The sequence below is a fragment of the Manis pentadactyla genome, chromosome 10 (genome assembly GCF_030020395.1).
Source record: "Manis pentadactyla isolate mManPen7 chromosome 10, mManPen7.hap1, whole genome shotgun sequence".
Classification (NCBI taxonomy): domain Eukaryota; kingdom Metazoa; phylum Chordata; class Mammalia; order Pholidota; family Manidae; genus Manis; species Manis pentadactyla.
The window spans coordinates 122,312,077-122,332,078 of record NC_080028.1 but is presented as its reverse complement, the minus strand read 5'-3'; the positions used below and the strand labels follow the sequence as shown (position 1 = coordinate 122,332,078).

Genomic DNA, 20,002 nt, shown 5'->3' with positions numbered 1-20,002 from the left:
GCAGGCGCTGCGGCTCGGGGGCGGGACCGGGAAGTTCCGGGCAGAGTTCCCCGTGCCACGAGTCCTGTCGGGTGCGGACGGGACCTCGGGACATGGCGGCGCCCGGCCCAGCGCTCTGCCTCTTCGACGTGGACGGGACCCTAACGGCCCCGCGGCAGGTAGGTGGCGCCCGGCGGGCTGGCGGCAGCCGGTGCGGAGCGTGCGGCTGCTCCCTGATGTGGCGCCGACCGCGCTGGGTGGGCGTCGAGCACCCCTGCCTCCTCTGGTGGGGCTGAACTTTATTCTGGGTTCCTGGATGGATGAGACGGAAGCCCCAACCAGCATTTCAAGACCTCGGTGTGCACGGAGAGATGGGGCGGGGCCGAAAAACTGGGGAGCAAGAAACCTGCTCTGGGTTGGAAAAACCCAGTCCTGGACTCTCGCCCCAAGCCTTGATTTGAACCCCAGCTCAGCCCCCTTACCAGCTGTATGCCCTCCTCACACCTGTCAACTAGGATCCATGCCTTGTGATACGAGAAACATAGATTTCCAGGTCAAGGGACCTGGTAGGGTCTCACCTTTACGCGTTAACAGCTCTGTGACCTTGAGCAAGTCAGTTAACCTCAGAGGTTCAGCATTTATGGCTTTAAATGAGGCATCCCTTGTTGAATATGGTGTTTGTGAGGATCGAGTGAAGTCAAATACCTTGCATACGGTAGCCTGTATTGAATAATATTCAATAAATATTAGCGGCTGCCACTACCCCCTTTTCCAGCCCGTGCAATGGACTGGGGTGACGGAGGAGCCCTAGACTGTCAAGGCTGCATGCTGACGGCCTTCTTGGACTTCTGGCAACTTGCTTCCCGCTTCCAGATTTTGCTGCATGCACGGATGGCTTTCAGTTAAGATCAACATTTGTGATGCTCATTGTGCCCCGCCCCTGGCACAGATTGATCACTAAACATCAGCCATTCAAATTTAAGACTGGGTGCTGATAAATGGCTTAGCTATCTTCAGTTTCTGTGCCCAGCCCCTTAGTTTTGGCCAAATGGGAGCAGTGGTGTGCCCCAGAGTTCTTACATTAATTGTGTGTGCCCTTAGGGGCATATTTTGCCTTTCTGAGCCGCAGGTTCCATGTATCTAGTGATGATACTCAACTGCAAGTTCTCCCAAGACTCTCTGGCTCAGATTCTGTGATTAACACTTGATTGTTAAAAGCCGATAGTGGTCTGGAGCCGATATCGGTGATTCATTGTTTGTAAAGGGCGAGATAGCAAAAACTTTTGTCTTTATCAACCATATAGTCTGTAATAAGTACTCAACTTTCATGCAGAAGCAGTCATAGACCATATGCAGACACAGCATGGCCGTGTTCCAGTAAAACTTTATGTATTTTTTACAAAACAAACAGCCGCCCTACTGGCCCATTGGCTGTAGTGGTATAGGGTTTACATGCCAAGCTTTTTTACACGATATTATCATTGGACCCTCTCAACCTTTCTCCCTCTTTTATCTCCGGTTGGATAGTTGTTACAACCCTTTTAAACATAAGGAAACAGAGACTCAGTGAAACCATGATCATCTCAATTTCGCACACCAGATCTGGTACAAGTCTCTGGACCACAGGGCATTGTTTCTTGCTAAGTGCCGTAATCTGCCACTGCTCTAAGGTGGAAGTGTAAGCATATACTTTTAAGCATGAAGTTTGAAACAGCAAAGAAACCGGGCAACCCACAGTGTATTCCCTTAAAACATTTGAAATGCGATACTCCTCGCAGTGAACATAAATAACTGTAGCACTCAGAAGCAATGTGTAATTTAAAAGCAAATTATTTCTGTGTGCCAAGTACGGTAGGTAAAAAATAAAAATATTTTAGGAAGAGATCCATTTATTTTACAACCTTTCCCTTCCTCATACGTATGCATTTTCAAACACTGATAAGCACAATACAATCTGGAAGCAGAAGAACAGGTTATCTTTTCTTGCAGCTGCTGAAGCAGGATATGACCCAAACAGGTAAAACCTAATTAGAATGGACCCCAGAGTTTTGCACAGTTCGCATTAGTGCAGTTTTTCTCGCGCCGAGTATTTTCCTAAGAAATGCCATTCTGTCTAAAAACAGTTGAAACTTAAAAGCCTGCAAAAGGAAGGGGGACATAATCCTGGGTGGATAGTTTTCCAACTTGAAGCATGAAAAATTTCAGACATACAGAATCACTGAAAAAATAGTACACAGAACAGCCGTATCCCCCCCACTGAAATTCAACAGTGAAGACATTAACTTTCTCTCTACTTTTTGCTTTTTTAAAATCTTTGCTAAGCTGCAGTCATTGTGGTACTTCACCCCTAAGTATTTGAGCCTGCATCTCAGGAGGTCAAGCATATCTGTTGTAACCATGTATCATCATCACACCTAAGACAATTATTACCAATTCCCTAATGTGATTTAATATGCTAGTCCAAGGCCAGATAACACATAATGATTTATTATATAATAAATAATTAATTATGTTGTATAATAATTGGAGCTTCCCAGGCCATGTGGTCTCTGCCACAACTTCTCGACACTGTTGTGGAAGCCACAGGTACTACCTAAGGGAGTGGGCAAGTCTGAGCGCCAGTCACCTGGATGCAAATAGGAGGCAGGCTGCTTCTAGCCCACGGCTCCTGTGTTGCCGACACCCTCCACTCCCGTCAGTGTTCCTTAATTGTTCTCAAAAGTCCTTTTATAATTGTTTTAATTTTTTCAGAAGGAGAATTTTTGACATTTTTTTCACCTTAATTTCAAGCTTTTTGATCTTTCTCTGTGTTTTCTTTTGCCTGGAGCAATTTATGAAGAATCCCTTACAATTACCAGCTCAAAAGAGTTAAGAACAACATAGTAATATTGCTCCGTGGCTCTTTTGCTCTAAAGAGCTCTCCTGCGGTGGGATGTAGTTTAGATGCTCTTTTGTGGTCCCAAGCAGCTGGGTCGTATTTCCTGTCAAAAAATATTTGCTGCCACTTGGAGGTGCAAAGGCACCTTCTGCGACCCATTCACACTGCAGAGCAGCCTGGTGGCCGACCGCAATACCACTTAGCTCATCCGCGTGCACACGGGGTAAGGGAAATCAGTTGTACCCGTAGGCTTTTTGAAGATGGAAATACTGCTGTGGTTGTTGGTGGTGTAGCATTTTTAATATTTTCCAATCAAAGAAGTCTTCCCACTTCCTCCCATTCTGATGGCAGATCTGAGTGAACCCCTCGGGGGACTCTGAGACTCCTGTCCACCAGCACTGAGTCACAGAGGCCACCTGTCCAGTTGCAGATTTTGCCTCCCAAGTCGCTACTCCACTGGGCGATGTAGATAAGACTGCACTTGGTCATAAGCCCTTTATTAACCACACCGCTGGAGTATATATTACGCTCGACATTTTTTTCTAAGGGAAAGGAGAGTGAACGCTAGATGTTTATGTACTGATGTTAGGTGGGTTTTTTGTTTCTAATTCCTGGTAACCTTATTTGTAAAGATGGTCCGTCTAAGTGTACAATTAAGATTGCTAAAAGTAATGAATAAAACTTTTTAGTGTTGTGATTTGTCTGAATACAGGGATACCTTTTCATCTTAGTTTATAATTTCTTTTTTAATTCAGCACACAGTTTGGAAATTTAACTAGCATAAAATTATGCTTGTGGCGGGGAGCACGGGGAGGGTTGTACAACACAGAGAAGACAAGTAGTGATTCTGTAGCATCTTACTACGCTGATGGACAGTGACTGTAATGGGGTATGTGGGGGGGACTTGGTGGAGGGGGGAGCCTAGTAAACATAATATTCCTCATGTAATTGTAGATTAATGATACAAAAAAAAAATTATACTGTTGAAACCACTGTTTATAGATAGCTTTCTTTTTGGGACAAACTAAACATATCTGGTGATCGTACTCTTAACACTTCTTTTGGTTTTGTGTAAGTAATCAATCAGTTCTGAACTTCCTCTTTAATGTCATTACGTTATTTTGTTTTAAAATCAACAACTTAAATCCCTAGAGTATAGCGTTTGAAAGGAATGCCCCAGGTCTGTGTGCATTCGCGTGGAAAGATCACCTTAGCTTAGTGCTGAAAAAGCAAGTCACTGCTCAGGACGGGGAATAGATGAGTCTACTTGTCTTCCGAAAAGTAACCTATTTACATAAACAGAGAGAGGCAAGTATATAAATGCATAGAAAAATAGCTGGCAGAGTACACGTCTGTTAATAAGTGACTTATGTGTTAACCTAGGTAAAAATAAGTAAAATGGAACAGATTTGTTCTGGTAGAAAGTTGACATCTCAGATCACAACTAAAATACTGGCGCTGACCTAACAGGCCTAGAAATTGAACTGGTGTGTATGCGGTAAGGGTGGTATTATTCTTGCCCTGTTAGCCTCCTGATTACTTAATGGCTCATGACTGTTATGTTTTCCTTTTGGAATGTAGAAAATTACCAAAGAAATGGATGGCTTTCTACAAAAACTGAGGCGGAGGATCAAAATCGGAGTAGTAGGCGGGTCGGACTTTGAGAAAGTACAGGAGCAACTGGGACATGATGGTAAACTCTGCATTGCTGGTTACATTGTGGTAAAAGATTAACCTTTTATGAGGATATTGAGACCTGTAGCCTTTAGGAATCATAGGCAGCCCCGAGCCCTCATCCCCATGTGGCAGGCCTCCAGCTTCCTTGTTAAAGGAAATGTTTTCTCTGTATGTTCCCTGTTTTTATTCTTATAAATAAATTTCTGGAGTTGCTGTTGGAGGCCTTGGTACTCAGCTGCGTGGGTAGATTCACCTGGAAGGTGAGTGTCGGAGCCTGCGTGGAATACCTCCTGTTGTCGCCGTCCACTACCCCTGGGGGCTCAGCTCGGCCCCATCTCCTGACTGTCCTTCGCACCCCGGTGCTGAGGTGCCCTCTGGGTCTGGGGCCCGAACACAGAGTTTCACCCAGGCTTTCTCCCCCACCTCCTGAACCAGAATCTCCAGCACAGTACCCCAGAAAGCTGGAGGTGCTCACTGGCCCCTTCCCTGGAGGTTCTGACTCAGTAGGTCAGCTGGGCCTGGGAATCAAGAGGTTTTAGTGCACAGCCCTGCTGGTGTAGCACTTTCTACAGAGTATTGGAAACCGTGTAGTTACATGTCTCCACGACTAGGACCGTTCATTATTATACCCGTACCCACTTGATGGCATGGCGCCCCCCCCCCCAGAGCGGCATTACCCCCTGTCCTCTAGGGGGCAGAACCATCCCATTGGAGAACCACTGCTCTAGATGCACTTCCACCCTGGCCCTGGGGGTGCAGATTCAGAAAGCCTGAGCGCGGGGCCTGGAGGTCTGCGCCTTCTCACCGATGCCCTGGTGGCGATGTGGATTCACTGTGTGTCTCCCTTCACAGAGAGAGGCTGAAGGCAGAGATGTGAAATGACCCATTACCCAGTCTCCAGCCTAGTCGTCATCTTCTAAATCTAATTGAGAGCCTTTTTAAAAAAACTTTTAAGGAGCTTTTCCCCACTCTCCCAGTCTACTAAGACGAGATGTTTTTTTTATGGTCTGTACTGGAGTTCAGCAGTTTTATCAATGATAAGCATTAAGAAATAAAACACGGGTTTCAATTCATTGCATCCTAAGTTTTCTTTTGTTTTGGTTGTAGTGATTGAAAAATACGATTATGTGTTTCCAGAAAATGGCTTGGTAGCATACAAAGATGGAAAATTCTTGTGTAAGCAGGTAGGTCCTTGACTGCAAACTACTGTATATACTAATAAAATATTTTCTACAAAGGTAGTCGACATTGAATGCTGCTGGGGTGGCATATCTGGGAGCTGAGGGACAGGGGTGCAAATGAATCTTCATCCTGTATTCTTTTTTGCATTTTGAATGCTGAGTCATGTGACTCCAATTTGTTCACTTAATTTTTGTAATTGTTTTTTAAAGATAGTTAACCTGCTATTTCTCTGATGATCGCAGAGACCAGGGCAGGCTGTCTCATGACAAGTACATTTAAGAGGTGCTGTGTAGCTCTTACTAGTGGTAAGGTCATCCTATTCAGACCCAAGAGAAAGCCCAAGTGGAACAAACGCATTTTCTATCAGTGGAATAAAAGCAGTCGCGATAAACTACTTCTGTGGGCCTTCCTTGAAGCATCTGAAAGATAATAAACACAAAAGTCCTGAGTAATGAGGCAGGAAATGCTTTGAGTAAAGCCCTTTCTGGTTTGCCTAATGTTTTCAACCAGAGTATAAAGGGGAAGACGGGAAAAGGCAGTGGGGCGTGTACCCTCCTGCCGCTTCAGCCTAGTGACCCTGGGCCAGGAGTGGCTGAGTTTGCTATAAAGCCATTCAAAAATGCCTTCTGCTGAACCAAGTAACTCCATGGTTTTCTTCATCTAGAATATTCAGGGTTACCTGGGCGAGGCCCTCATCCAAGACTTAATCAACTACTGTCTGAGCTACATTGCGAAAATTAAACTCCCGAAGAAGAGGTAAGTTTGCTTTTATCTAAGAGACGCCCCTGGAACGTGGGGCTGCGTCCTCTGGTGGGTGGTGCTGATTGACGTCCAAAGCCCAGTGCTCAAGGAGGAATCTCCGCAAACGTCCCGCAAGCCCACAGTGGGGGACTGATAACGTGCGTGATGGAGGTGGGGACCTGGATGCCTTCAGAGGCTGCAGGTCAGGGGAAAGGCCTGTGAAATGCAATGCAGAAAAAGCAATGTAAACCCCAAACCCGGGAGTCTCACACTGGAGGCCCCCAGCCCACACCGCCACAGCCATGTTTGGCCGGCCCATGGTTCAGAAGTCTTAATTTCACGTTTGTAAGTATCTGAGGATGCCGCAACAGGATGCCCAGTCCCGCATGCCAGCAGTCGGCCGGCTGAGGAGCACCGTCCCGCCCCCCGCTCCCCAGGCTGCCCAAGCCACTGCTCATTTTTCTGACCTCTTTTGGCATTTGATGTGGGGACTTGCTTCTTGCTCTGGATACTGATATCATCTCAGTTCCCATTTTTAGGTAATAAAAAGTTACATGCCAAACTAAACAGAATTGAGCCCCCAGGCTGGCAGTATAACCACTGGCAAAATGAATTTCCAATAGCCACAGCAATATTTAACTGTAACAAGTCAACAAACTGAATAAAGTTTTCTAAGAAGCAAAAAATGTTACATGACCATAGTTCAAAGACGGGCAGGAAATGGACCCGTATGCTAACAGTGGCTCTTTGTTGGTGGGGTTACAGGTGGTCTCTTTGAAATACTTTTCATTTTCTCCCCAGTTTTCTGCACTTAATGTGTGGCACCTTAATGATCAGGGGGAGAGAGATTTTTTTAAATGGCGATTGAATTTCAGGACATGCTACACTTCCCAGGCTGCTCAGATTCTCCGAATTCATGAAACAAGTGCCCCTTCTCAGCACCTCCACTCAGGCAAGGGGCTTCCCTTCTCAGGTCTGCTCAGGGAAAGGGAGTCGATGGCACAGGCCAGGCCCAGAATCGATCTTTGTTGCAGCCGGGTGATGGCCCACAGGGCTCTGTTACTCTGTTCTGCTTTCTTCTGTGTATGTTAGAGATGCTCCATAGGCAAACGTGACAGTGACCCCAGGTCAGTCGGTCTACTGTGGGCAGTGCATCGAGGGAGGAGTGGAAAAGGAGAAGACATAGTCCTGTCCTCAAAGAGGTTATCAGCCAGTGAGGGGTTCCGCCAGGCAGAGCTGTAGTTCAGGTTAGCATGAGATATGGGTGTATTCCGGAGCAGACCTGAGACCCACTGTGGGCAGTGTTTGCCCGCGTTTCCCGTCAGTACTGACTATGCCTCACATGGGTCAGGCAGGTGCAGTAAGACTTCAGATAGTCCATGTTGATAAACCACCTTGATTCACCTTAATTCTGGTGTTTGTGAACAGAAGGGGGTTCTGAAATCCATCTGCCTCCCTCTCTTGGGACTAAAGTGATCATGTGACCTTGAATTAGGGAAAAGGAATTGAGCTCTTTCTGACCATGGAGGACCCAATGCCCTGGGTCGCCCTGGGAATAACCAGCAGTTCCCCTCACCCCAGTGTACACACAGAAGGCGCAGGGCCAGCCCTGCGTCAACTCCAGGACATCCCAGACAGGGTTTCGGAGGGAACATCTCAGGTGCACATGTGTTGTTGTGTCACTGAGATTTTGCTGTTTTTGTAAACTAGGGAGTATGCATTGCTCCCTAGTTTACAAAGTACTTTTACACAAACTGCTACATTCATTGTTGGCAAGACCCTGCAGAGGTAACCAGAGGAGGTGCCGTGAGCCCCTTTCCAAGGCTCAGAGAGGCGTCCAGAGGCACACAGTGTCCTCTGAGTGTTTACAAATGGCTGGTGCCTGGAGATGGGTGGGGGCCATGTGATTAAAATAGCCGAAAGGGTCCAGGGAAAATGTTCCAGAGGTTCACAGGCATCAGTGTTTGGAACTGGAAGACACTGCAGAGCACAGGGTCTGTCACAAAACACTTGAATTGCACTTGTCAGAATAAAGAGCTTACAAGTAAATTTGAGTTTTTAAGAAATTCTTTTGAGACTCAAACTGGAACTGTGATGGGGAAATAGTGTTTTCTTGAGGAACAGATCTTTATAAGAACTGAACAAGTGTCCAGCTGTTCTCATTTTCTGTGACCAACTCAGCTGTGGGGCAGTCGGCCTCTGCAGGACTTCTGTTTCCTCAGATATTCCTGGGGCTCACCAGGTGATTCTCAGACCCTTTTCCTGTGGAGCTTTGCAATCAGTGTGTTCAAGAGGTCTGGGGCATATATTTTTAAACTCCCTGGGGAACTTGAAGAGCTGATAATCATTTTCATCATTCTTTATTACCTACACGATTCTCTGCCCAGGAGAGTCACTGTACAGCAGAAATAGTATGAGCCTCCTGCGCAATTTTAAGTTTTTTGTAGCCATGTGGGAAAAAGAAGAAAGGAATGGGTGAAATTGATTGTAATAATGTTCTATTTAACCCAGCATATCCAGAATATAATCATCTTAACATATAGTTGATATAAAACATTATTAATGATGATTACATTTCTTCCTCCTACTGAATCTTTGGAATCTAATCTCAATTCACATTAGCCGCATGTGGCTCTCGGCTGCCGTATGGCCCAGCCCGGCGCAGGGGAACGTTGGTCGTGCTAGCCTCTGCCGTTGGGAATTGCCTGACTTCTTAGCCTGTTTATCCATCCATAATGTTGCCCAAATGAATAATGTATCCCCATGATATCTGTCCCCCCCCTTTTCCTCTCCAGGGGCACCTTTATCGAATTCCGGAATGGGATGTTGAACGTGTCCCCCGTCGGAAGAAGCTGCAGCCAGGAAGAACGCATTGAGTTCTATGAACTTGATAAAGTAAGTCTTCCTGAAATATCCTGGGTTACAAAGATCAAACCCACAATTTTGTGGCCAGTAGTTAAGGTGTGCTTTCTAAACTGTGGTGCAGTAGACAATTGGTATCTTTCTGCTTTTTTTCCCAGAAGGAAAATATAAGAAAGAAATTTGTGGCGGATCTGCAGAAAGAGTTTGCAGGAAAAGGCCTCACGTTTTCCATAGGTATCGTATATTCACCTGGGTTTCAAGCTTTGATAACTGTTTGCCAGGAGTTTGTTATGGACCGTTGAGCTCTTGAAATTAGACGGTGCTCAGTTTCAAGGTGGGTGAGAGGACCTCGGGAGCAGCCCACCCGTCCACGGAGAGGTCTCAGGAGCGGACCCCCCTGTGTGGTCAGTCCTGGCAGAGACTTGCCCAGTCGGGAAATGACTTCCAGGGTTTGGTCCTAAATTCTCACCCAGCAGGATCCTTCTCCCAGCACTTCTCCTTGTCAAAAGTAAGAGCATCTTCCCTAATGAAGAGTAAGACCTTATCCTGACACCTCCGGACAAGCCCGTTAACGAACTCAGTGGGAGAGACGGGACGGGCACCTCTAGGTAAATTAGACTGGGTATGTTCTGGAATCATACAATGTTTGAACAGCAAGGACCTTAGAAGGCAGTTGGGATGGTCTTACAAATCAAGAAACCAAGGCCCTGGAAAGGAAAGGGACTTGTCTGAGTTGACAAAGCTTTTATTTACCGTGACAGATACTGTGCAGACGCTTCCGGTGGCTGAGGCGGGTCTCTTCCTGCAGCTCTGTAGTCTCAGAGTCTTGCTTTGGTAGAATATGCCCATTGGGTGCTTTAAGCACACTTCTCCCATCAGCACTGCGAACCGTTCCCAAAAGGCCTCTCTTTTTACTGGTGCTGATAAGTCTATGGTCAGAGGAAACTGGAAGGCAGAGGGGTTCTGCACACTGGGGGAATGGGCAGTTTTTCTAGTGCTCGCGGACTGAGAGGAACATCGTTCTGACAAAGCTCTGAAGGGTGTTTGTTGCCCATACAAGCTGCCTGCAAATCACCTCCGCGCAGTCTTCATTTTTCCTGCAAGATGAGCGGCATGCAGCCCGCTTCCGGGCATTCCCCACTGGGAGCAGGTCCAGCTCCCATGAGCACACTGCCTGAAGCTGTTAGCACTGCATTTAAACCCACTCGCTTGGCGGAGCACTGAAATGCAAACGCATTTCTCATTCTGAGGTGGTGCTGCATGTCTCATCTTCAGATTTTAGGTGCAGTAATGCTGGAAAAAAGCCAGTGGGATTAATTTCTAGAACCCCTCCCTAAGTAGTGTAACAAACAAGGGCGCCACAATTCCACTTTGGCGGTCCAGCTGCGGACGAGAGTAAATCACACCTATTTTCGGTGACCTGTCGTTAGCCTCCTTGTCTCCTTCAGCTTCTGCATTTCCCCCCCCTGCTTGGCAGGAGGCCAGATCAGCTTTGATGTCTTTCCTGATGGATGGGACAAGCGGTATTGCCTGGGACATGTGGAAAATGACGGCTTTAAGACCATTTATTTCTTTGGAGACAAGACCATGCCAGTAAGTGTGCAAGTGCTTTTGCAGTTTCATTGTTCAGTCTGGACCGGAGCGGGGTTGGACAAGCGGGCATCCCCCACCCTCACTCTCCCCGCCGGCCCAGCTCGAAGTGAGTGGTGGCCTCTGTCCCAGCAGAGGCCTGCGCTGAGCCTCCCGCCAGCCCGGGCTGGGTGCCAGATGCTCTGGTGGAGGCAAGAACCAAACCTTTCAGTTGCCTCCTGAGTTAAATATTGCCCACGTCGGGTACCATCCGGAACTCCTGTCCCTGTGCAGCTGCCCAATCCTTTCTGCATTTCAAAGCCCATGCCACTTTTATATTATTTTTTGCTGTATTTTTTCCCAGGGGCATTCATTGTAAGTTGGACGCTAGGATCCTAAATGGTAGGAGGACAGGGAACCTCACAGGTCTGAAATTCGGGAGAGGGACATGGGGAGGGAGGGGGGTCAGTCCCGGGCATCACACACACAGGGTCCGGGGAGCTGTCCCAAGGGGCTGTGGGAAATCCCAAGTCCAGGACTGACTAAACTGGAACGGAATGTGGAGGCAGCGCCAGCAGGAGACATGCGTGGGAGGTCTTCCCCAGGGCTGTGCTCGGGACGGGGGGCGTCCCCAAGGAGGCCATCTCCCTCTAAATTCCTCTCACCCTCTGCCCCTCTGACTCCCTCTCGGTGCCGCACAAGGGTAGCTGTTAGCTTGCCACCAGAGGTCCCGCTGCGGGCTCTGTGGCCATCCTGCACCCTGTGCATGCATCCTAAGTGCCGCATCTGTGGGCTGCCCGTCCCTGCAATCTCTGGTCCACTCCAGAAAACTTGCTACTCTGCTAAGGTCTGTCTGGGGTGGACCCATCTTCCAGCAGGAAAGGGACTTCTGGATAGTATAGTCTCGAGTTCCTTTCAAAACGGTAAAACTGGGACTCAAAAAGGTTAAGTGGCCTGCCTACAGTCTCACAGCAAAGGACAGAGCTGGTGGCACCAGAATAAACTGATAGGCTGCCTGCTCTTAGTGAGTATGCTTTCCAGTCGGCCGTTGGAAGACTGGAAATAAGACGATGGACTGCGCTGTCTCTCCATCGGGGCGGGGAAGAGAGTGTTCTAGTTCCCAAACGAACATGCCATCTTCAGGAAGTGTGTCCTGCAGCCCTGTTCTTAATGGAGGAGAGAGATGGCTTAAAACCACATCCTTTTTAGTGAAGTGCTTCGGATGCAGGCTTTGAAAACAGTCACGTGCTGCTGTCTTTAGGAAAAGCAAGCTAATGAAATCACACCCGGGGCCTCAGGAACAGCCAGAAGCTCAGTCCTTCCAGCCTGCTGCCCTTCCCGACAGGCTGGGAAGAGAGCTTCTCCGGCAGGCCGACGCACGTGTTTCCTGACGGTGCCATCTTGCTGTAGGTGAATAGCCATCTGAAGCCTCGGTTAGGGCTCTGCGGAGAGGAACGTGGTTCTGGGGAACATCAGGAAATGGCTGCTTTGGGGAATTATTCGTTTGGGAGTTAGAGGGTTTTCGGTTCTGTCTCACCACTGCATTGCCACACATCAGTTCTTTTTAATTTTTAATCTTCACTACTTTTTTAAATGCGGACACTATTTAATGGAAGTTTTCCTCCCCGTGGTTTTTAACTGATACACAGTCACTGTAGGAAACCAGACAAGTATGACAAGGGAAGTGCAGTCGTCTGTGATCACGGCCTTTTCCCTCTGCCCGCGTATGGTCCCGAAGGGGACCCCTGCGTGGTCACTGTTCTCTTCTGGTTTTTTTCCCTTAATGTATTTTATCCCCCCCACACTGGCAACTATTCTCTGGAGACAGGATTTCTCATGACTGTACCGTCCTGCCCTGTGGGCAGTGTTTATTTACCCGCTTGCCAGTAGAGGCCTGGGGCTGTGGGCTGGCCGGTGTAAGGAACCCTGGGTCGTTCTTTGCCCTCCTCTCTCTGATCCTTGTCCATGGTTTCCTGGAAACGGGAATCAACAGTCCAGCCACGTAAACATTTAAACAGCATATCAGTTCTTGAAACCTCAGGCACAAAGCAATCTAAATACTAGCTTTAAACTTGTTTTCTGTGTCAGTGATTGACATCTTGAAAGCTGTTTTCTTTCTTTCTATGAAGACGAGTGCTTTTGCTGGCTTCCAGGGAGGCAGCCCCTGAGCTAAGAGCTGTGGGTACAAAGCCATGTCCTTGCCAAGCACCCCAGGCTAGACGCCTGCCTGCGGCCGCTCCCCTCCAACAACAGAGCCTCTGACAGGATCCCAGAGGGTATGCCAGAGCCTCGTCTCAGGGCCTTTGTCCTGGAAACCCCATCCTTCCCATCAGCCACAACACCCGTGGTCTGTGGAAACCCACCTCTGAGTTGAGCTCAAAGGCCCTGGGCCTGGAGCGCCTTGATGCGCTGTGTGGAAAGGGACGGCCCAGGGCCCTGCTGTGTGTGGCTTTCCGGGCTGCACTGGCCCCGTCACCCCAGGCTTTCTGCATTTCCAGGCAAGACAGCTTCTGCTTGTTCAGGGCTTTTTGTAAAAAACATACTGGGTCTTAAGCAGTTGCACTATGAAAACATTCTGACACTTGATGAACATCAACAACCACCGGCTGGTTTCTGACCCAGCAACCCCATTGGGGTAGTTGAGCTCTCAGTGTTCTCTCAGTGGTGTGAGGAAGGCTGTGGGGGACAGGACTGGACACAACCTGCCCTCCTACAGGAGGAGACTGCGTAAATAAACCGTGCCCGTCTGCACAGCAGAATGCCAGGCTGCTGCAGCAGCAGAGCCCGAGCGGGCCGAGCTCTGGACTTTTTGTTGTGAGAGGTAAAGCGCAGAACAGTGTAAGTGACGGGCTACATTTTTGCCTGAAGAGGGAGAAACTGTCTCTTGTAAATGTGTAAAGGGAATCTGAAAGGACACCCAGAAAATGATTCCAGAGTTGCTGTCGGGATGGGGACCAGGCAGGGAGTGAGACTTAGCACCAGGATAGTGATAGTATCCTGTTTTTAAATTTTGAACTGCGAGAATATGCTCTTTATTGGAAAACACATTGTAAAAAATATCAACCTGCAAAAAGGCAGGAGGCAAATTTCCAAGCACTCCCCTAGTGTCAGACCCTGAGCCGGACGCTTGCCATCTCCGTGGGAGGCGGGCTCCGGAAGGGCAGCTACGGGGCCGGTGTGAGAGCCTGCCCCCCAGGCACCTTCCAGACGCTGAGAAGCCCTCTCACGTTAAAGCGGGTAACCTTTAATTCCCCACAAATGTTAAAAAGGAAGGTCTGCCTTTAAAATAAGCTTAAAAGGGGGCCTGTCAACATGGTGGGAAGAGGCTGTGGGCTTTGAAACCAAGACCCCAATCTGTGTCCCACTGCCCGGCTCTGACCGCACATGTCTGTCTGTCCTGCAGTCTGGGCGTGGCGGCGGGGGCACCAGAGGCTGCTGCTTCAGGGGAAGTTGTGCAGAGGCGCACCTGGCGCTGAGATCGCTCCTAGAGACAGGCCCGCAGCAGCGACGAGCTGCACTAGTCAGGCAGGCAGGAGCCGGCCTTGGGCGGTGAGCTGGACGCGGTCCCCACGCCTGGCGCCTCCAGCCCTCGGGACTCCTGAGGACGCCGACTGGGCCCTGTCGGCAGCCCTCTCTTGCTGCTCACCTGTTTCTGTGGCAGGATCTGAGACCCAGGCCTTGTGCGGCTAGCGGCAGGCTTAGGTGCTGTGGTGAGAGTGGTCCCTTGCCCCCAGAGGGGCTGACTGACTGGAGGAGACTGGACCAGGTTAGGTTCTCAGCCTGGCTGCTGGGCAGGGGAGCCACGGGCTACAGGCGTTTGCTGGGGTCCCGGCTGGCCCGCCTTCCTTCTGAACACCAGAATCCATGGCCTCACTGGTCCTGAGGCCAGGACGGTGGCCGGAGGAGCCCCAGGGAGGGAGCGTTTTCTGCCCCCTTCTCTGCGTTCAGGGAGGCGGGCTGCAGGCCCCTGGGGTGGGGCCACCTTCTGGGAGTCCCCTGGCCTGGCTGCTGATGCCCACCCCAGGGCATCTCCTGTATGCACTTTGGTGCCAGGCCCCTCACACAGCTCCTTATGGAGGCACGGAACGCCATCAGCAGACCCGGGGGGTCACTCCAGGAGATTGGCGTGCCAGGCCCCTCACTTTCCACCACACCCCTAGATTCTTGGTACTGGATCACAGTCAGGGGGCGTAGGGGAATCACCTGATTGTTTTCAAAACTCCGGCCGGCCTTTTTTTCTTTTAAGAACTCTGCTACTTTCTAGGAAAAAGTCACAGTTATCTATGGGCATACATTTTCAAATATCCTGAAGTTGTTTGTGATTATTTTCAATCCAGCGAATTGCTACACATTGAGAAGCAACCACGTGCACAGTCGGGGACTAGAGTGCACTTGAGTCCTGGGCCGGGTCCTGTGGCCTGGCAGCCCGAGGACACTAGCACGTCCCAGCACCTGCCGGTTGCCCAGGCGCTCTGGTGTGCCCTGGGCCTCGAGCCCCACTGTCTGTTATTCCTTCCTGGCTTTACTGCGGTATTTCTAACACTCCTGCAGCCAGAGGAGAACCACGGCTCCACACACCGAGCCTTGGTCTCACCGGTCTTCGTACTGTAGTACCAAGAAATCTGATGAGTGCCTGTTAAACTGACCCCAGCAAATGTCCCAGACAAGCGGCAACAGTCTTGACTCAATGCTGGAGAGCGTCTGGGCCACGGGTGGGTGTTCACGCAGCAGAGACCCCTGAAGTCCAAGGGCCCGCCCTGCTTCCCGGCTCGCAGGGTGCACAGGCCGGGCGCGCTCGGCGTGCACTCTCCTCTCTGGCTCCAAGGCCGGAATCGTCAGCCGCCACTGGACCCTCCAGCCAGGCAGCAGCCAGTGCAGAAGTGGGGTGACGTGCTGAGGAGGACCCCCACACCCCGCCCCAGGGCTCAGTGTGGCCAACACTGTCTCTGGTCTCCCGTTTCACCCTCAGACCCTGGCCTCGTGGGGATCTGAATGTTAACGGACTGTTTGCACGGGGCCGTGCCCTCTCCTTCAGCCCGTCGGGTGCACAGTACCCAGGATGTGCCCCTTCATGGGTCCCTCTCCCCTTCCCTCCGTCTTCTCTCAGGAAACAGGCGTTGTTTTGGAGTGGGCAGGGCCGAGGTCCTAAGCTTCCCCAGCCGGAATCTAGTAACCTTTGGCGCATATGCAAATCCAGCATTTGAAATTTCCGGTTCTCTGAAGCTTTACTGTTCCGGAGGAGGGCACCTCACTAGCGCGGTGTTCCTGTTCGGCCTCTGACCCCACGACTGGGGCACAAGCTCTGTGCAACCCCAGGAAGGAGCCCTCCCCAACCTCACCAGCCCCGAGTCCCAGGGGGAGAGAAGCCACTCCTGCCAGCCTGCTCCCTCTGAAAGCAGCACTGAGGGGGGACCCCGAGAGCCAGCCCCAGGCCCGCGCAGGCGTCCCCCCTCCCTGGCTTCTTGTGACTTCTGAGTTAACAGCCCAGTGCAGACAGCACACCACCCTCTTCCCCACAGCAGACTCATGGGAGATGCACGCCGCATGAGGTCCCTGTGTGTGACATCCTCCAGAGGGGGGCAGGCATGGCCGCTGTAAACCTTTTTGCCTCAAAGGTCACTCTCCCCGCTCCCTGGGGACTCTGGCTTCCGTCCTTGAGGCAGCGTCCTGGCTGCCAAAGGAGCCTCCTAACTGCTTCCACCGCTGCTTTCACGTCCCCCATCCATTTGCAGAAAGATCCTGTTTTAAGGTGGATCTGAGTGCGTCCCCAGGTTGGGCATCACATAAACCCCAAGTCCTCGCTTCTGGAGCTTGGCCCTCCCTCTCCAGCCCCTCACTTCCTTCAGCTCTCTGCAAAGGCCCCTCGTTCTCACCCCTGCTCTGCACTGCTTCCCACCCCGCAGGGGAAAGGAAGCCCCAACTTGGGTTTGTCTTGCTGCTCTCTCTCCTGCCCCCAAACCACGCCGGCAGGTGCCAGATGCTGTGAGCGTCCAGCTAACACGGGAGCACTAACTTCCCTCCTGGGTCAGTAAGTGATGAGGAAGGGAAACGGGTCCCAGATGTTTGGTCTTGCTGGACGGTGCAAATTTCTTGTTAGGGTCTTTATGGTTATTTTCACCTACCACAGCATTCCTAAGAGAAATCGGATTTATTTTTAATCATAAGAATTTTAAGAAACCTGAACTGTTTTCACTTTTGCTTGTGTGGGTCGCGTGCTGGCCGTGAGCCTCGGGGCTCCTTACAGTGCCAAACACGTGTGAGGCCCACTCTAGGCCCAGCAGGTTCCTGAGTCAGGGCTGGAAACATACATTCCCTAAGGGGCTCCAAGTTCATGGCCTCCCAGCATGACTACCCAGCACACCCTGGGCTGGGCATAGCCCTCAAGTCCTGAACTTCACCTCCCTCGGTGGGTTATTCTTCTCAGAAAAATGACAGCAGGAATTTCAGTGTCAATCGCTCCTTTAATAAGATGTCAGATTTTCCTACAAAATCTCTATGAGAAAACTATGTTTTCTCTGCAGTTATTTTCATCCTGTTATAAACTAATTGATTTGCTCAGGGTTTTGCTAAGTCTACTTATCCAGAGTTATGAGGAGATGCCGTGAGAAGAAAGCAGAAGCTCTCCTGCAGGCTCAGGGTCGGAGCATCAGCAAGAAGCCTGGTTCATTCACCTGAGACGCATGATTAGAGGGCCCCCCAGCACGCCAGGTCCCCCAGACGTGTGTCCCTGTGGGGGCAGCCTTGCCCTCCACCCTGGGAGGCACACCAGAAGTTCGGTGTGAAGACACCTGGAAGGCCGTGGTGGCTGATGGGCCACAGCACTGTCCCCAGTCTGCAGGCACAGGTTCCCGCATGCACCGTCAGTGGTCGGATTGGGGTCCAAACCTGGGCCACCTGGGCTGCTCAAACTTAAATGAACCCAGTTCCTCTGCCACACCCGCCACAGGTCAGGTGCTTGGTAGTCGGCCGGCTGCTGTCAGCCTGCCCTCCCGCGCTCCCTTGTGACTTGCTAGAAGAGTCAGCATGGTTAAATCAATGGCAGTGAGCTTTCTGTCACCTGCTCTGCTGGCATTAGAGAAAAGTGAGCCACAGATATATCCTCACAAGAACGTGGTTTCCTTCCTGGGTGTAATTACATGTGCTGAGCTAAATTGCAGTCGCGGTGATAAGCCCTTTCTTAGCAGTGACTGTGCTCACGGTCCTCTTCGGGAAACTGAGAACGGAGGCAGCAGGTTCCTTGTGGCTGCAGCCCCGGGTAACAGCCCAGCATAAACAGGCTGTGCACACACTCGCTTCATGTCTTTGCAGGGCGGCAACGACCACGAGATCTTCACGGACCCGAGGACCGTGGGCTACACCGTGGCGGCACCCGAGGACACGCGCAGGATCTGTGAAGAGCTCTTCTCGTGACACCCCTTCCCTGTGGGAGGGGAGCAAACCTCCTGCCAGGCCTGGAGGGGTCCCCGCTGGCCAGACCCGAGCTCCCTCCCTCCACACCCGATGCCTCCCTGTCTGCTCGGCAGGGAAGGGGTCCTCCGGCCCCCACTCCAGTGCCAGGAGCAGCCGAGGGAGAGTGGCTCAGAGGGGTGCCTCCAGCAGGAGAGTCTCAGACGCCCGTGGTGTAGGGTCACAGCAACGTGTTTTTGGAAACTTCCCCGCCATTCTAGAATGGCACAGAAAGAACAGATGTGCCCGGACCTTCCCTCTTCATGAAAAACTAACATGTGGACCTGTGTCAAAACTGAATGTGGGGTTTGGTGACTAGGACAGGACATGTACACCAATCCAACCCAGGACAGAGGTTTTCAAAACACGTCCTGAAATGAGGCTCCTGCCCGAGCGTCGGCTGGTGGGGGCTCGGGAACCGCGGGCACTGTGGCCAGGCCGTGTTAAGCTCGGACCACATGCACGCTGTTCTAACCTGTATTCCAGCCTCACTTCCCGTCCGTGAGTCGCAGACGTCACTATGGCCCGCGGACAGATGGCTGGCCGGTGACACCTGACCCCCCGGAGTCTGCACCTCTGCCGGCCTGTACGGTTGGCTCTGCTCACTACAGCCCAGCTGCTTCTCTGACCATCGAGATGGGAGCAAAGAGGAACCGCAGTCCCTGCGGAGAATCAGCAGACGGCCCTTACCTGGCTGCTGGGTCGCCGCCCAGGCTCAGAGACAGGGCGTCACTGTGCCGGAGGAACCTTCTCACCGGGCCTGGCCAGGCTTCCCCAGGCCGCCCTCAGGACTGTCAGGGATCAGGACGGAGCCCGGATGATTGACGGGCCAGGAGCTACAGCGTCTCTGCAGACCTTGTAATGAATAAAGGCGTCCACACAGGCCCTCGCCCCAGCTGGCCTGAGGGGTAGGGGCAGCCGGGATTGGGACCGTGACCCTCCTTCCCGTCCTTGTTCTGCCGGTTCCTTGTGAAACTGGACGGCACCTCCAGGCCCTCGCCTGAACATGGCAGAGAAGCTCTCCAAGCAGACGGCTCACAGGTCCCTTCTCAGGGTCTGTACGTGGTGAGCAGCTGGGCTCCGTGCTCTGCGGCGCAGCCTTCTGCCCCACCAGGTGCCTTCAGCAGAGGGAGCCGGCTCCTTCCGAACCTGCCTCCCACGGGCCTCCCGGGCTGCTCTCAGCTCTGCTCAGGCTGGGGAGGCTGCCCCTCTCCCGCCCCCACCACACAGGCCGGACCTTCCTCAGTGGTCCCCAGGACACAGCCATCCAGCGGCATCTTTCCATCTTGAATTTTACAAATGACAATGTAATAACCGTTCAGAATGGAAAATAGCAAATAAAGTGATTTTACTGTTCACTAGTTCTCCGATAACTTTTTCCTTTGATTATTATGAGTAAAGCAGAAGATGAGCCCAGCTCAGATTCTAGAATGAAACCTAAGCTCTTGGCCCCTACAGGTAGGGTGGGGGCGCATTTCTCGACTGCGTGGCCTGCCTTCCAGGCTTTGCTGCCCACTGGGCAGGGCTGCCGATTCCCTGGAAGCTTCCTTATCCATCCTATCTAAGCAAGACTGAGTTCCTCAAACTTGGCCCAACCTCCTCTGTAACCAGAAAGGGTCTCTCTGCCCTTTCCCCAGCATTGCACGGGGCCCATCAGGCTGGGCGGGC

General features: G+C 51.2%; 2 protein-coding genes across 3 annotated transcripts in view; both read left to right on the top strand.

The window, feature by feature from the left end:
- PMM2 (phosphomannomutase 2) lies at positions 1-19,690 on the top strand. 2 transcript variants are annotated; one of them, XM_036931773.2, is made up of 8 exons: positions 1-158; positions 4,439-4,550; positions 5,642-5,718; positions 6,381-6,472; positions 9,253-9,352; positions 9,478-9,553; positions 10,797-10,912; positions 18,197-19,690. In XM_036931773.2, exons 1-8 carry the CDS (start codon positions 93-95, stop codon positions 18,296-18,298), a joined length of 741 nt encoding a protein of 246 aa, XP_036787668.2. In that variant the 5' UTR covers positions 1-92; the 3' UTR covers positions 18,299-19,690. The 2 variants fall into 2 exon arrangements, with proteins under 2 accessions (XP_036787668.2, XP_057343575.1); XM_057487592.1 differs by lacking the exon at positions 10,797-10,912.
- The window catches only part of ABAT (4-aminobutyrate aminotransferase), a 383,605-nt gene that overhangs the window by 83,710 nt on the left and 279,893 nt on the right, over positions 1-20,002 (top strand). The window lies entirely within an intron of this gene.

Bases quoted from the DNA above. Each gene is read 5' to 3' on its own strand.
- PMM2 (XM_036931773.2), top strand. From the start codon at position 93: ATGGCGGCGCCCGGCCCAGCGCTCTGCCTCTTCGACGTGGACGGGACC. The intron at 159-4,438 runs GTAGGTGGCGCC...TTTGGAATGTAG, and splicing joins CCCTAACGGCCCCGCGGCAG to AAAATTACCAAAGAAATGGA. The intron at 5,719-6,380 runs GTAGGTCCTTGA...TTCTTCATCTAG, and splicing joins GAAAATTCTTGTGTAAGCAG to AATATTCAGGGTTACCTGGG.